General features: G+C 31.6%; 2 protein-coding genes across 2 annotated transcripts in view; one reads left to right on the top strand and one right to left on the bottom strand.

Moving 5' to 3' along the window:
• The first annotated feature begins 690 nt into the window (after positions 1-690).
• LOC115883018 (sodium-coupled monocarboxylate transporter 1-like) overlaps positions 691-15,705 on the top strand; it is a 107,379-nt gene continuing 92,364 nt past the window's right edge. Inside the window, exon 1 of the mRNA XM_030901291.1 lies at positions 691-917. Coding sequence (XP_030757151.1) covers positions 721-917 — 197 coding nt within the window. The 5' untranslated portion in view covers positions 691-720. The remainder of the gene's footprint in view (positions 918-15,705) is intronic.
• Positions 1,966-15,705, bottom strand: part of LOC115883017 (U2 snRNP-associated SURP motif-containing protein-like) — a 75,756-nt gene continuing 62,016 nt past the window's right edge. The window contains exons 10-12 of the mRNA XM_030901289.1: positions 7,282-7,449; positions 6,635-6,746; positions 1,966-2,130 (exon numbers count right to left, since the gene is read on the bottom strand). Of these exons, the coding sequence (XP_030757149.1) occupies positions 1,988-2,130; positions 6,635-6,746; positions 7,282-7,449 (423 nt within the window). The 3' untranslated portion in view covers positions 1,966-1,987. The remainder of the gene's footprint in view (positions 2,131-6,634; positions 6,747-7,281; positions 7,450-15,705) is intronic.

The following is a 15,705-nucleotide window of genomic DNA, read 5'->3' as shown; positions in this document are numbered from 1 at the left end:
GAGTTCAAAGAACTTATTTTGATTTCAAAAATACGTAGTAGTTCTATGTCTACGGAATATTGGGACACCCTATATAGTATAATATAAGCTATTTTAAAGGTATTTGGGTTTTAATTTTTAACTCTATGGGTTACATTATAGCCAGTTGATAGACGCGCACAACGACTATAGAAATATACAGAGCTGCGCAACGATATAGAAATATACAGAGTTGCCATGTTATATATCCAAAATTTTTTTCAAAAAATTCTAAATTTTCAATTTTTTTTCTTCGCGTAAAAAACTCATAGATGTGTTTCTGTGGTCGAAAAATACTACCCCTAAAAATATTTGCACTTATTTGACTTACCCTGTATAAAATAAGGTAGGCGCTTATAAAATCAAAAACTTATTATAACATTCGTATATAAAAAGATCTTAGAATTATATGCTGTTTTCTTTGCTATCTCATGTTAGCTCATCTCTATAAGTATTTTTGGTGTTTGCAAACTGACCCATATTTCGCATGTTTGTTTCAAAAAGCTTTTATACCTATCTCCCTAATCTGGCCGGTAATTTTTAATACAGCAATAATGCTTTTATAACAACCTCAATTTTTCAATTGTGGACAATTGGCGCTATCATACTATACGTAATGGACTAGCTATTTATATTCTTTAACATTTTATTGTATTTAGGCATCTGCTTCTTTAAGCATCTTTAAATAGTATCAAAAATAAAATGGATACAGAAGACGATGTTAGAAGATATTTCGACGTATTCGATTATATAGTTTTTGCAATAATGTTGGTAGTTTCAGCGTTAATTGGTGTATATTTTGCCTTTTTCGCGAAAGTTAAACAAAATACGACATCAGAGTATTTAATGGGCGGAAAAACTATGGGTATATTTCCTATTTCGATGTCACTAATAGCTAGGTAAGTTTTAGTTGATAATACTATTTACTTCACATACATTATTTTTACGCAATGAATATAAATTAATCTAATAGCCTTAAAAATATAATAAACCCTTTTTGGACTTTGTATTTATCGATGCTTCAATAAAGCTACTATTGCTTGCAGTGGCGTAACTATCGATGTGCCGTGTGTGCGAAGCGCATTTCCATATCTGATCACATGCTATCGCGTATCAAGCAGAATCCTTCTGTTTCTGATGAGGATATATATGAAATGGGCCAGGTTCTATACCTTAAATACCACGATGATATTGCCTATACGATTTCTTCTCAATTACTCTCCTTCCGAAATAATTTATATGAAATCAATTGCATTTTTGAACTCACTGAATTTATTTTAATTAAAAGCCTTTCATCGTCTTCTAGTTTCAGCGAGATTTTAACAGCGTGGTTTTTCTCACCATACCTGTTTCTGCGGCCTCGACTGAAAGATCTTTTTCCAAATTAAAGCTTGTCAAAAATTATTTAAAAAATATTATGGGCGAAAAACGGTTATCAGCTTTGGCAATTATTTCAATAGAAAATGAAGTAGCCCGTACAATAGACATTGGTAATATTGTGTTAACTTTCGCCCATGCTAAAGCAAGAAAAAAAGAATTTTAACTTGTTCATGTTCCTATTTACATTTTTTATTTTAATTTGGTTAGTTTTGTTGTTGTGTTTTGTTTTGTTTTTATTTTTTTATTTATTTGATATTTTATATGTTTTGGGTTACATATTCTGTGTTGCAGTAATAAATAATACTATATAAAAATTAATTTGATAATGTTATTTCTAACCTAAAATATGAGTGCATATTATTCAGATTAGTATATAAGTATTGAAATATGTAGGTGTAATAGGGGCCCGGTAAAATTTTTGCACACAGGCCCGTGAGTCTGTTGTTACGCCACTAATTGCTAGCAACAGGTTGCAATATATTTTTTTTATTTGTACTACTATTTAAGCAACTTTAAGAACTGAATTAATATTTATTAAATAAACAACAACAAAAACAGAACGTCAAAAACATCTATTTAACACCTTACATTATTGTTTGCTTCTTCGCTTTTTCTTCTTATTTTTTTTCTTAAGGGAGTATTCGTTTCTCTCATTGTCCGATAGTAATTTATCCACGGTCCGCTTCTTAGTTTTGTCATATATAAGATGAGAATCGTTTTCATCTGACAAATCTGAAACGACGAAAACATTTCACATAGAATATCTTTTTCATATAGAAAAATAAGATGTTATTTTATATTCCGAAAAAACATGTTATTTTATATTCCGAAAAGAATGCATTTTCTTTAGGAAGCGATTTTGGAATATTAATTTTATATCTACATTACACAATATAATATACCTAATATATATTTCATACCAATTAAACTTTTAGTTACGTAATCGAAGGCGACGCGACGACGCGATTTTTAAATTCATTGTTGCCAACCATGGAGATATTCGACGCCGTGCTGACTAACTGGAATTTAAATTTCGCGCTGGGGATTCAGGTGGTAGCTCTGCTGTAAAAAATGTCAAGTTGCCTTTATTTATTTATTTCCTGACATTGTCATTTGTTTTATATTACACTTTAGTTGTATTGAGTTTTTGGTTTAAATAAATAGTGTTGTGATACTTTAAGCTTGAAAATATTTACTAGCAGATCTCGCAGTCGAACATTGTTCTTTTTAGAACCTCTTTTAGTGCGAAGTGTACCAGATAGCTTAATAGCCGTAATAACTCATCGCAACTTTATTAGAATATTTTGAATGGCCCTTTATGACCCTTAAGTGTTGTTAATAAGGTGAGTTTTATTGATGTAAATAATAACTGTTTATATACCGGGTGCGTATCAAAAGTGGCTCACCCCTATAACTTTTTTTATTTTTCCAGATAAAACAACGAGATTTGGTATGTTCGTATATGACATAAATTAGGATTGATTGACATATTCAGTTGTTTTCGGATGACTGCAACTTTCGATTTTTAAATGGCACCTTCGGTTTTTTTACTTTATTCGATAGAAAATGACACTCTGAATAGAATGACATATCATATGTCAACTTTTGACATTTTCGCATATGGTTTATTTGAAATTGTAACCTGCGGTTCATAACGACAATTTGACTCGAAATACCAAGTGTGTGGTATCAAATTATTCGTAAAAAAATGTTTTTTCCAAATATGCTAACGAGCCACCCTCGTTCCATTTGAAAAAATTGAGATATGATTAAAAATACGATTTGAGCATCTTTTAACCGGCCACGACAAGACACTAAAAACATTAGACGATCAAATCTATTTTTCTAAGGCTCCTTGACTAAAAATTAGTGTTTTTAACACAGCCATGCCACTCTAAGTTGGAATTTAAAATACAATTTATTTTTGATGGAATATGTCAAAAGTTGACATATGATATGTCATTCGATTCAGAGTGTCATTTTCTATCGAATAAAGTAAAAAAATACCGAGGGTGCCATTTAAAAATCAAAAGATGTAGTCATTTCCGGTGAAACAGGAAGTGACCAAAAACAATTGAATATGTCAATCAATCCTAATTTATGTAATATACTAACATACCAAATCTCGGTCTTTTATATGAAAAAATAAAAAAGATATAGGGGGTGAGCCACTTTTGAGACGAATCCGGTATTTATAATTAATTTATTTTTGTTTCCTAAAGTATTTTAATTAAAAGAAAATATATAAAAGTGGGCAACGCTGTGCCGGTCAAGCTTAATCACGTGACTAAAAGTTTATTTATTATGAACTGTAGAAGAACATCTGAAAGAGGACAACTGAAACCTTTTCATAGCGGGTTGCTGTTAAAAAATAACAACGGTTTACAACCATTGGCATAGTTCAAAGAATATTATAATATATTTAAAATATGCAAGTAATACTGTAAACTCTTCACAGCTTAGAGAATACGAGTATTCTGTAAAATATGCTCTTCTTGGCCAACTCCATCAGGGATTAACTGTAGATCACTCTTCTCAGAATAATCTACTATAACCATTTCTGTAATGGAAAATAATTTTAGTCTATAATTTTCTGTTTGTGAATATCACTGCGTTTGTAAGTTCAAAATATTGATAATTAAATTTTTTTTTAATTTGTTACGTTTTTACTGGGTTGCGAGTGGATAATTTAAAGTCTTATTTAACACCCACCAATTTTATTCCACCTCCGAGGAATCAGTTGGTTAGGTTTGGTCAGCTATTATTCCTGCCCAATTGCACATGGGCATGGGCCATCGCTATTTATCGTGAAAGAGTTCAGAATATTTTAGATGCCTAGGGAAGATCGCTTAGTTCGAGAATTAGCTTTTCGATTCGTTCGATCGTCTGAATCAGCGGTTAGTTGTCTCCGCATCGGTGCGAATCTAATAGGTCATATTAGAGTGGGGTTGGTTTCGCAACAATATATTCTGAATGTTAAGTGAAGTTCGTTCAAAAATCCCATCTAGCAAAATTTCGGGGAATCAACATGGCCACAACTTCAAGTTGACAATTCTTATAGGAAATTATATTACTATTAACATTTTTGTACCGTAATATAGGCCAATCAAATAAGATTTATAGAGAGGTCGTTTGGAAAAAAATGTTGGAAAGCTAATTATGGATCTGAGTGTTTCATTTGATATGAAAGAAAAGTTTACTAGGTTTGCACGGTTGCTCGTCCGTCGCTTCAGACTCACGAGGCTCAAAGGATGGTAAAATTCTTCGGCTATTGTTCCGAAAGGTTGCGTTCTAACGAATATTTCAGTATTACCAAAGAATATCTTTATTACGTAAATTAAAAAGAATTAAATTCTTCTCTGTGAGAATTAAATTATCTGGATTCTCTCTGGATACATTAATTCAATTCAGTTACGTAGTATGGCTAAAATCGAAAGTTGAAGAATGGTTATATTTACCCACTTTTGCTGGAAAATGCATTAAAGTGACATCATCCGCCGTCAGTCGTCCGTCACATGAAAAATATTATTCTAAAGAAAAAAAAAATACAACGAAAGTTATAGACATAGATAAAGGAAACAAGTTTAGATTGGAAAGTGCCCATACGGACAATGTAAATACTATTTGGCGCTATTCTTACAACGGTCGCTCTCCAAAGCTTTTGATAATTTCGGAGCGGTTCGGCATTTTCCGGAATTATGTCGCCATATATTATTTTACACAATATTTTTTTTCATGATTATCACGGGTTTGAGTAAATAAAATTTAAATTAAACTCGCAAGATACCAATAATTACTTTGAAAATGAACGCTTTAAACACTTTTCGATATTTTTTCAATGAGGGCAGTTTAAATTTTGCAATATTTTATAATTTTTGAAGATTATGACTTTGACAAGAGAAAGACTGGTGGCTTGACGACGACGTTTCTAGGGAAGTAGTATCTGCCACAGGTCCGATGGCTTCTCGCCGCTTCCGCCACCCAGATTACTTCCAAGACAAATATTTATGATAAAACACGTTCTTGTAATTGCTGTAACGTTTTTGCAACTAAGTGCAGGTCATCAGCGTATTGAAGTTCTATGATGAATTTTGTACGTGTTTTTGCCCTGAGTCTTTTTATGTTGAACAGGCCGTCGGCGTCATCGTATCTGTATCTAATGCCCAATCCTATCTCCTGCAGTTCTTGTCCACTATAATGGAGAGCGCTGCCATGAATATGTTGAATAAGAGAGGAGCTAAGACACATCCCTGCCTAACTCCTGTATTTGTTGGCACCATGACACTCTTGACTTGTTATGGAGACTTTTACGCACTGTAAGAAATTTGTTGGGTACTCCGAACTTTTTTATAATTGCCCAAAGTGCATTTCTGTTCACAGAGTCGAAGGTTTTTGTTAGGTCAATGAATGCAACATAAAAGGTTAGACTGCTGCTCTTTTACTTTTTCTTGTAGTTGGCGGATAGAAAATATGGAATCGACGGTGCCGCGGTTGGTGCGAAAACCCGTTTGCGATTCTGGGAGGATTTCTTTTATATGTGGGTGCAGGCGGTTTGACATAATTTTTGCAAGATTTTTTCCTCCGATAGCCAGTAGTGAAATTCTCCGATAGTTTCCGCAGCCTGATGCACTTCCTTTGTTCTTAAATATATTCAATATATTCGCATTGGAAATGTCCTGAGGTTGTAGTTACCTCAGCTTCAATTACCTCAGCTTTCCCATATGACATCGAAGAGAGCCTTAAGATAACCAATAAGTTCTTTACTTGCACACGTATAGATTTTCGCCGGAATCGCGTCACAGCCAGCTGATTTGTTGTTTTTAAGTTGTTTTGTGGAGGCCCAAAAGAATAAATATTATAAGTAGGATAACAGAAATAAAAGGGATTAACATAGTAGTTCATTTAATTTGTGCGAACTTATGTGTTAGATACTTCTTTGTTTGATTTTGACTTTGTTTAGTTACTACCTTTTTGTAAGTTTTGTGTTATTAATGGTTTTGAATCGCTGATAATTTGTAATCAAACCATTCAGACAAAATGGTACTATTTTGAAAGCGGCTTTTGAACATATCAGAAAGTATGCACTACTTAAATGTGTTATTATGAAATTAACTTGTGGACCAAAAATACCATATTTCTTTTAAATTTAATTGACAGCATTCGTCCTTCGGCCTACGCAGTATTAGATCATCAAAGATATAATGTTGCAAAATTTTAGCAATTTAACTTAACTTACTTAATCCGTTAGAGTCCATATAAGACATTTTTGAAGTAGACATTGCCTGAGCTTCGACTTCCTCTGGATCTATAGTATCCCATTTGGAAAAAACAAAATATTCCTTTGGAATCTGGAAATATTAGTATAACTTTATATTTTGCTTTAATCAAAACGATAAGCCATCAAATTAGCAATATAATATAAAATTTCTATCGAGAGTATAGCAGCAGGTAAAATCTGCTAAAGCTAACCAGTCTGCTAAAGCTAACCAGTCTGCAAGGAATCAAAGCCACCACTTAAAATAAAAGTATCCTTTCTAATATTTCAGAGAATTATTTGATTTGTTACAACTTCAAAATTCCGCTATATTGAATTTGGGATGAAACCGCCATTTTGAAAAACATTACCATGCATCTTGTAATGAATATTGTAAAAAAGAGAATTTTAACCTCTCGTAAAATATGTAAAAAATATACAGGGTGTCGTTTAAAATTCTTCGCTTGGTGCCATTTCCGGTTAAACATGAAGATATATTTAACTGTTTTGTAATGCAAAAGTTGAGTCTTCAAAACCTATAAATTGTAGCAAAGCTAAAAATATTATACAATATAAAGAATGAAATAACGGTCCGAGCAATGATATCGTTGTTACTCTGTATAACTCACCGCGTTAGTTTGTTTCGCTTTTAAGGCAGCAGGGGTCATACAATTTTCTGCTTTATTAACTTTCAAAGAGCGTTTCAGTAACGCAGCCCCATCCAGTGGTTCGTCGCTGCTAGAATTACCCCCTTCATCGGATACTACAGGAAAACTCTTCTTGAAATATGTTTCTGTCTAAAATGTTATCAAATATGGGTTTAATTTAATAGGTATAGTTATACTGGATATAGGTAGTATATCATAATGTAGCAAGTTGTACCCATCGAGAAAGAAAAAAATAGTAGCTTATATTAATATTAATAATTATAATATATCAATAATTAAATATACGGGGTGGCCTATCGAATACAACCCATTTACGGCTTGGTATGTAGAAGTTAAAAAAATCGGACCAGTATACTTTTGTTTTCAGGACATTTCCTAATATTGATTCCGTCACTGTAACTTCAACCTCCTAACAACCTACAGCCCTTATTTTTTGAAATAGGAAGAGGTATGTTGTGATACATCTTTTTAAAAGGCCTTAAATCCTTTCTAAAGCTTTCTAGAGCTTGCTTTTAAAAATGTTGAAATGTTCCGCCATTCACCTGCCTAGAATGTAGAATGTTTAGAAGGGGGTTAATCACCGCGATCTTATAGTTCTATTGTCTGTTCCCCTTTCTTGAGTTATAATGAGTTATAACTCATTATACAGTCTCAGGGCTTTGACAAAAGGCAGTATCTGGGACGCCTCCACAGAGGCCAGCTCTCCATCTTCGATATCAGCCGTACAAAATGTATGGCACGAACGGTTGTTGTCTCGGCGCACTCAGTGATAAGGTGTCCTGTGTTCCCCATTTTCTCCGCAGAACCTGCATTCGACGTTATTTCTCAGCTTCAATCTACTGAGGTGTTTGTTGAGGAGACAGTGTCCTGTTAGAAACCCCGTTACAATCCGAAGATTGTTCTTACTTAAATCAAGGACAATCTTTGATTTTTCTCGGTCGTAAGTTCTGAGGAACTTTTTCGAGTGTCTTAAGCTTGATTTTCATGCATCCGTTGTCCGCCGATACGTTGATACGATATTAATTTTATTGGTTGAATTTAAAGACTTCGATTGGTTAGAAACGGTTAACCAATCGAATCCTTTAAATACAACCAATGAAATTAATATCGTATCAACGTATCGTCGGACAACGGATGCATGAAAATCAAGCTTTAGACCGTTGGAGGATTTCCATTCCAGGTCACGAATGGAGTCCTCCAGATTGACCCAATCAAAGCCTTTAAATTCAACCAATAAAATTAATATCGTATCATCGTATCGTCGGACAACGGATGCATGAAAATCAAGCTTTAAGCCAGAGTCTCATGCATCCGAAATCCGATGGTACGACATCCGAAATTTGAAGTTGTCCTGTGAAATAAAAAAGCCTGTCACATATATCCGAAAGATGTCTGAAAATTGCTATGGAAAATTTTGTATTTCTATGAAAACATTTCCAAAGCACCTTTTTACGTAGAATTTAATGGTTTAAGTATAATTTTTTTAAAATTAATAATTTAAGAGTTATCAACAGAAAAATTTATTTTTTACCCTCTATATTTTCAATTAATTGAAAAGAATTTAAAATTACCTTTCCAAAATTATAGCACACTTGATATTTTGTTATAATCCCCTTCGAAATACAGAATTTTTAAAAGTTTCCCACTTTTGACTAGTAGGCTTTGGACCCCTTATTGATGATATGCCCTTAATGGAACTCGAAAACATTTTTTTCCAGCAAGACGACGCACCGCCTCTGAACGCTGACGTTATCATCAAATTTTTGCAGCCAATTTCAAGAATAATTGAATAGCTAACCAAGATCCCAGAGGCCTGTCGAGGCCGCCTGACTTAGTGCCATGGATCTAATCCTATGGATATATTTGCGGAAGAATAAAGGTTCCTTATTCTTCCGTATAATCTAGACATGAATTAGAAATACTTAGCAGTTATGAGAGGGTATCTTTCACACCCACTGAGTTAATGAATTCCGCGAGAAATGTTCAAAAACTGCCCCATCTTTCAGACAGACGGGGCTGTCTGAAAGGACTGTTCTGGTTCAGTTAGTGGTGTGTTCGCTCCTTTTCTAGCTAGATCGTTTGCTTTTTCATTGCCTTCTATTTCTTCCTTCTATTTCTTGGCACCTCGAGTAGTTCACTTGCAATAATACATCAATTGTTCGTACAGAAAGTGTTCTCGGATGTTGTGATGTTGGTATTCCTTATTCCCGTAAATCTACTAAGGATTGGATGGCATAAACGTTTGATTTCAGATAGCCCCACAGAATAAATCGAGGGGAGATAAATCGGATAATTTCGCAGTCCGTTTTAAAGCATCCCTTCTTCCAATCCTCTATCAGGAAACGTGTCATCCAAAAACTGGAGTGCATGTAATGCATAATGTGGAGGAGTTTCGTCTTGCTGATCTTTTGGATTTCCTTCGTGGTAACATTGGTGTCTTTCCATAAATCAGCCACGGGTTGACAGTAGATTCCAATAAGTCTCTCCATTTAAATTTCCCGGTAAGAAAGATGGCCCAATTATGTGATCGGCGAAAATATCACTCCAACCGTTTAATTTCTGAGAATTTTGAGATGGACCTCGTTGTAAATCCTTGATTTCCTTGATTTCGTGTTGGACCGGTAACGCCAATTAATTATATCGATCAGGAGAAATGAACATTCGTCTGAGAAGCAAACGTTGAAAAGGTATTTCGGATCATTTAAGATTTGTTGGTATTTAATTTCACAAAATTGTAAACAACACAAATCGGCATTATGATAATCTATATTCAATTCTTGGATAAATTGAATTTTCTATTGTGCCATTTATAAGGTTTTAGAATTATCTGTACAGTGTAGGAATTATCTGTACAGTTTCTCAGGTACTTAATGTAGGATTCATCTAACTCGACTGAGAACAACTGATCCTGCCGATTCATTTCTCAAGATCTCAGGATTTGATCAATGATCTTCTTTATATTTGTCACTGAAACAATATTTGCCGGAATTTTAACCGAATTTTTTTGGTAATAATTAACGAAGGATTAATCTTAGAATTAGTGGTAAAATTTATAAATCCTACAGAATGAATATTGTTACTGTAATTTAACTGTAGAAATAATATTAATAATCAATTATTATTAATGATTAATTAATAAATTAACAATTAATATATATTATATATTGATAATATACAGGGTGGCGCACCTCATTCGCCTCTGTTGATTATACGAAAACAGAAAGATGTAGAAACAAAATATTTTATGGTGGGAAGACAATGTGCATAATTTAAAATTATTTTGAAATGTACAGGGTGTGTCAGAACTAAGATCCATACCAAAGTTATATTTTGTCTTATGGAACACCCGGTATTTTATTTCATTTTTGAATTCTTGGACATAAAATAAGGCATTTATTATAAAGGTTTAATATGTTTAAAAGCTTTGGTTTTTGAGATATTTAAAGATGTTTAAATATGCATGCTATAATAAAAAAGTTTGTCAACACCTTGTACATTACTTTTCAGACTTAATTCTTGTGCTGACTTTCAAGCCAGACAAATAAACTTTACTAAAAAATTTGATTGTTTCTTTAAATTTATACAGGGGTATCAAAAATTGCTGGTCTATTTTAAATATTTATTTTACATAAAAATTTCGTTATTTTAAATGCAACACTATGCATTTTTTTAAATAAGTCGAAGCAGATTAAAATGCTCTTTCGAACTATATTAGGGTTCCCTATACCTATCTGGCTCAGATTTTGAATAAAAAGCGATTTTTCAATAAAGTTGTAATCAAGATGGCTGGTGTCGCCATGGAAATTTTCTAGTGACACTTAGTAGCTATTTTCAAAATCTACATTAGTTTATGAACTTTATTTAAATTTATAACAGGTTATTTTTATTTAATTTACCTACAATAAGATTAATAAGTAAGTATTTATTATTTTATCAAGAAAAATCAAGCAGTATCTGCTGGCGGAAAGAATGGATATGTTACTAGTGATTTTATTTTGTGAGGACAATTGCTTGTGGGGTCTAAAGGGTTTATGCTCAAAGATATCCAAATAGGAATTTTCTTGACAAGCGTTCCTTTGAAAAACTGCTATTCCTATTTCGCAGAGCTGATAGTGTGCTATATCAAAAACCTGTTAGGCAGAATCATGTCGTTGGAAGTAAAGAAAATGAATTCGCCTTAATTGGTTCTTTTATAGAAAATCCAATATGTCTACAAGCCATCGTAATATAAATCAAATAACTACTTCTTTATTTTTCTTGATAAAATAATAAATACTTACTTATTAAATTACTGTAGGTAAATTAAATAAAAGTAAACTTTTATAAATTTAAATACAGTCCATAAACTATAGTTGATTTTGAAAATAGCTACTAACTGTCACTAGCAAATTGCCATGGCGACACCAGCCATCTTGATTGCCATTTTATTGAAAAATCGCTTTTTATTCAAAATCTGAACCAGATAGGTCAGTGCCTTCTATTAAAAGATCAGCCTACGGGCGAAATTTATGACGTCATGCTAGTTAGATATAACGGATTAATAAATATGTTGTAGAATACATGGAAAACATAATTATTCCTCAGATTTTTGGTTTGTATTTTAAAAATGATATAGTTTACATGAAATATACATAATATACAGTTAATAACTACAACATATATACCTATTTATAGTAATAAATACTTTGGCAAATAAACTATGAACCATACAAATGCAGCAAATGTTTTACAATGTACAAATAATGTATAGGTACATAAGATAATGGATAAAATGTAAATATATTTTAAATTTTGGGGTTTCAAAATCGATCTAATTTAACAAAAAACATTCAATATCTACTAATAGTGATGTATTATTATTTGCATTCACAAAATTTATATGTATATTTTGCAAGTATCAATATTCGAAAAATTATATTTACAAATAATACAATATTATCTAAAAAAAGGCGTCAGCGATGGCTATGAAATGAAGATCGCTGGCATTTTATATGTAAAATTATTCTAAAATATTTGATTTTCTTGGGATTTTTAGGTTCGGGAAAAACGGTGATTTAAGTTTTCATTTGGGTTTTCATTATTTTTATATGGTTTAAAAAAACGTTTAGGCTAACTATAGCCTTCATCAGTGTTGTGTCATATGAGAAAAATAGTGTCGAATATAATCCAAAAAATTACATATACAATATAATTCATACCTCATAATGTTTACTGCAATTAATAAACTAATATAAACTTATCAAAAGATGACCACATATTTTTTAAAATTATTATTCTTAACACTAAAATTATCTACATTGACTATGGAGTACGCAGTAAACATTATGTGTGTGGTGTGAATATTTTATATGTAATTTTTTGGATTATATTCGACACTATTTTTTTCATATGACACAACACTGATAAAGGCTATAATGTTAGCCGAAACGTTTTTTTTAAACCAAATAAAAATAATGAAAAACCAAATGAAAACTTAATCAGCGTTTTTCCCGAACCTAAATCCCAAGAAAATCAAAAAATTTAGAATATATGAATTTCTTAGTATTTTTAGTAACAACTTTATTCTTAAAACTTAATTTTGTATTATGCAAATATACCAATTTTATTGTTATTTTATTCATATTGTATTCAGCCATCACTTAAATATTTGATATTAATTTGGTATTATAAATAATCAACACTATTCATTAAAAATTACTGAACAAATATATGTTATGCTTGACAACTTGGCATACATTATATATTATCAAACAAAAACACATTCTTCTTTTAAACTGTATCAGTCTTGTCTTTACAAAAATCTTTTTTAAAATTTGAACTCAAAATAATAATCTTTTTCATGATCTTTAATACACATATTCTTTATTTTTCCCTAGATCATAATACCTACTTACGTGTTTGAATCTATCGAAGCTGAACCAACAACACTTGGAGTGGAGATTCCACAATATGAATAAAATAAACATAATTGTCCAGTTTTCATTAATACCATCATGGGAGAATATTATTTTTAAATTTATTAAAGATATTTTCAATAGAATTCTCTTGATTTATAACTCGTACCCACTTTTTCTTGCTCTTCCGGACACTTTAGGCTGCCTAGTATAACTATCCTTTCCACCAGGAACACAACAAAGATGAGGCATAGCACCAAAAACACACTCCACTTAAGCTTTATTGATGAATTGTTAGAGTCTTAAAAAACACACACAAAAATCACGATGAGTAAAAAAATGTATGGGCACTTTTAGGTTAAATCACTTACACAACGTGTAATTTTTCAATTTTTCTATTTTTTATGCGAAACCGAGAGTGACCATATATCTGGTAGTAGTTTATGTCACTGAAACACCAAAATAATTAGTTTTTTGCACTACAATAATAAATAATACCAAAAATCATAGAGTTAAAACCAAAAATCAATCGACAAAATATGAAACGGAATCTAACCCAATATCAGCCAATATCTAAGTATGTACAGCTGATGAAGTAAACAAAAGTCCGCCCCCAGGCTGATCTTTCAAAGAACGGCAGTGGATAGGTATAGGCCTTGTTTATATATTCTTAAAGTTGCCCAACCGACTAGACAAAATGTGCTGCCAACTGGAGGACAAATCGTAAACTTTTCGGGGCGGAGTCAAAAATATCGATTATTTTCGTTATTTTCCTCAGAGTAATGTAATAATATAGCCCAGGGTTTCTGCGAACTTTAATAGTGATCAGCTGATTAAGAAATTTCAACGAAACTTTTATTTTATTGTAAATTGTGGATTATTTTTGCCTGTTATTTTAAGAATTCTAAACCGTATTAACAAAGAAATTATTATTTCGATATGTTGGTACATTATTTATTATTTATGATAATGCTAATTGCTGTTAATTAATATTTAAAAAAAGTTACATACCTATTTTAATTTGATTTAATGCAGGTTTATAAAAGAATCATTTTATTCTTAGATTATTTTATTCTAAATTGAGTGCTTTACGAATTTTATGATATTTATTTTGAAAACATGAAACTTTTTACATTTTTGATGACAACTAATTGGAAATGGCCAAGAAAGAAAAGAATTGGCTATAACTTGTAATTTGTCGAAAAAAACATATTATACCTATATCGCTAAAAAGCTTAAAAAATGGCGCTTTTTATGAAGTCATGGCCAACTATGGTTTCCATTTAAAAAAAACATAATGTTTGTGTCATATGTCAAAAATGACAGGCTTTAGAAAAAAAACAGAAAAAAACACAAACTCATTAGGTATGTTATTATCTACAACTTTTATCTGAAAACTTTTTGTCTAAAATACCGTATGATCGAATCTTTGCTATGAAATGACGATCGATGATATTTCCCATATAATTTTACATAGGTATAAAATGACAGCGATCTTCATTTCATAGCCATCGTTGACGCCGTTTTTATTCGATCATACGGTAGATTATAATGGAATTTACCGGAATTAGAGACAAAGTTTTAAAATAGCCAAAATTTGTTTTTTTCGAAATATCTAGGAAGCCTTGAATTTCTCCGAAAAATCCGAAAGGCGCATATTTATGACCCCACAAAACTGCAATTTTTTCCCCATTTAACCGACTCTCTATCTCCAGTAGTTTCCGAGATACCCATAGAACATCGTAGAAAACTCACCCTGTATAGTATTTAGAAACTAACTATTATTATTATTTGACTAGATTAATTTGATTAATAAAACTCGATTAATTTAATTTAAAATGAATTTGATCAGATTATTTTTTCGTATATTCTACTACCAGAAAATCAAAATTATATGATAACGCACTTTTCAACGAAGTTGAAGGAAGATATAGTGTATCATCACAATACTTAATAAATTACTACAATTAGAAGAAAAACAAAAAGAAAAAATACACAAATACCTTCACCTACTACTCATCTACAAAATAAACTAATATAATCTCTTATAAAAACACTACACAACTACTTCTTCACTACTTCAACCACTTCTACACTGAAAAAATTATCAAACTTACTAATTAATCAAACAAAAAGAAAAAAATAACCAAATTATCCCTTCACCTACTACTTAACTGCAAAATAATAAACTATAAAAACACTACTAAACTATTTCTGGTATTCTACACTAAACATTATAATTAAACTAAATAAAATTAATCTAATTTTACACTACAACTACAAAGAAATAAGAACATTTTAAAACTAAAAGAAACAGAACCTCGATACGTGCAACCAGTATAATAGATCAAGCGGACAAAGAATATAAAAATACTTTAAAAATGTGCATTCTGAAAGAAAAATATCTCGAAAATTATCTAAACAAACATTTTTTTTTCTTATCAGTGAAAAGCATCGGCCTCGTCGGCTTTGCGAAATTTGTCGGGTATTT

The sequence above is a fragment of the Sitophilus oryzae genome, unplaced genomic scaffold (genome assembly GCF_002938485.1).
Source record: "Sitophilus oryzae breed Bouriz unplaced genomic scaffold, Soryzae_2.0 scaffold_1801_pilon_pilon, whole genome shotgun sequence".
Taxonomy (NCBI): domain Eukaryota; kingdom Metazoa; phylum Arthropoda; class Insecta; order Coleoptera; family Curculionidae; genus Sitophilus; species Sitophilus oryzae.
Note: the sequence above shows the minus strand (reverse complement) of the source record. Positions and strands in the feature narration are given on the sequence as shown.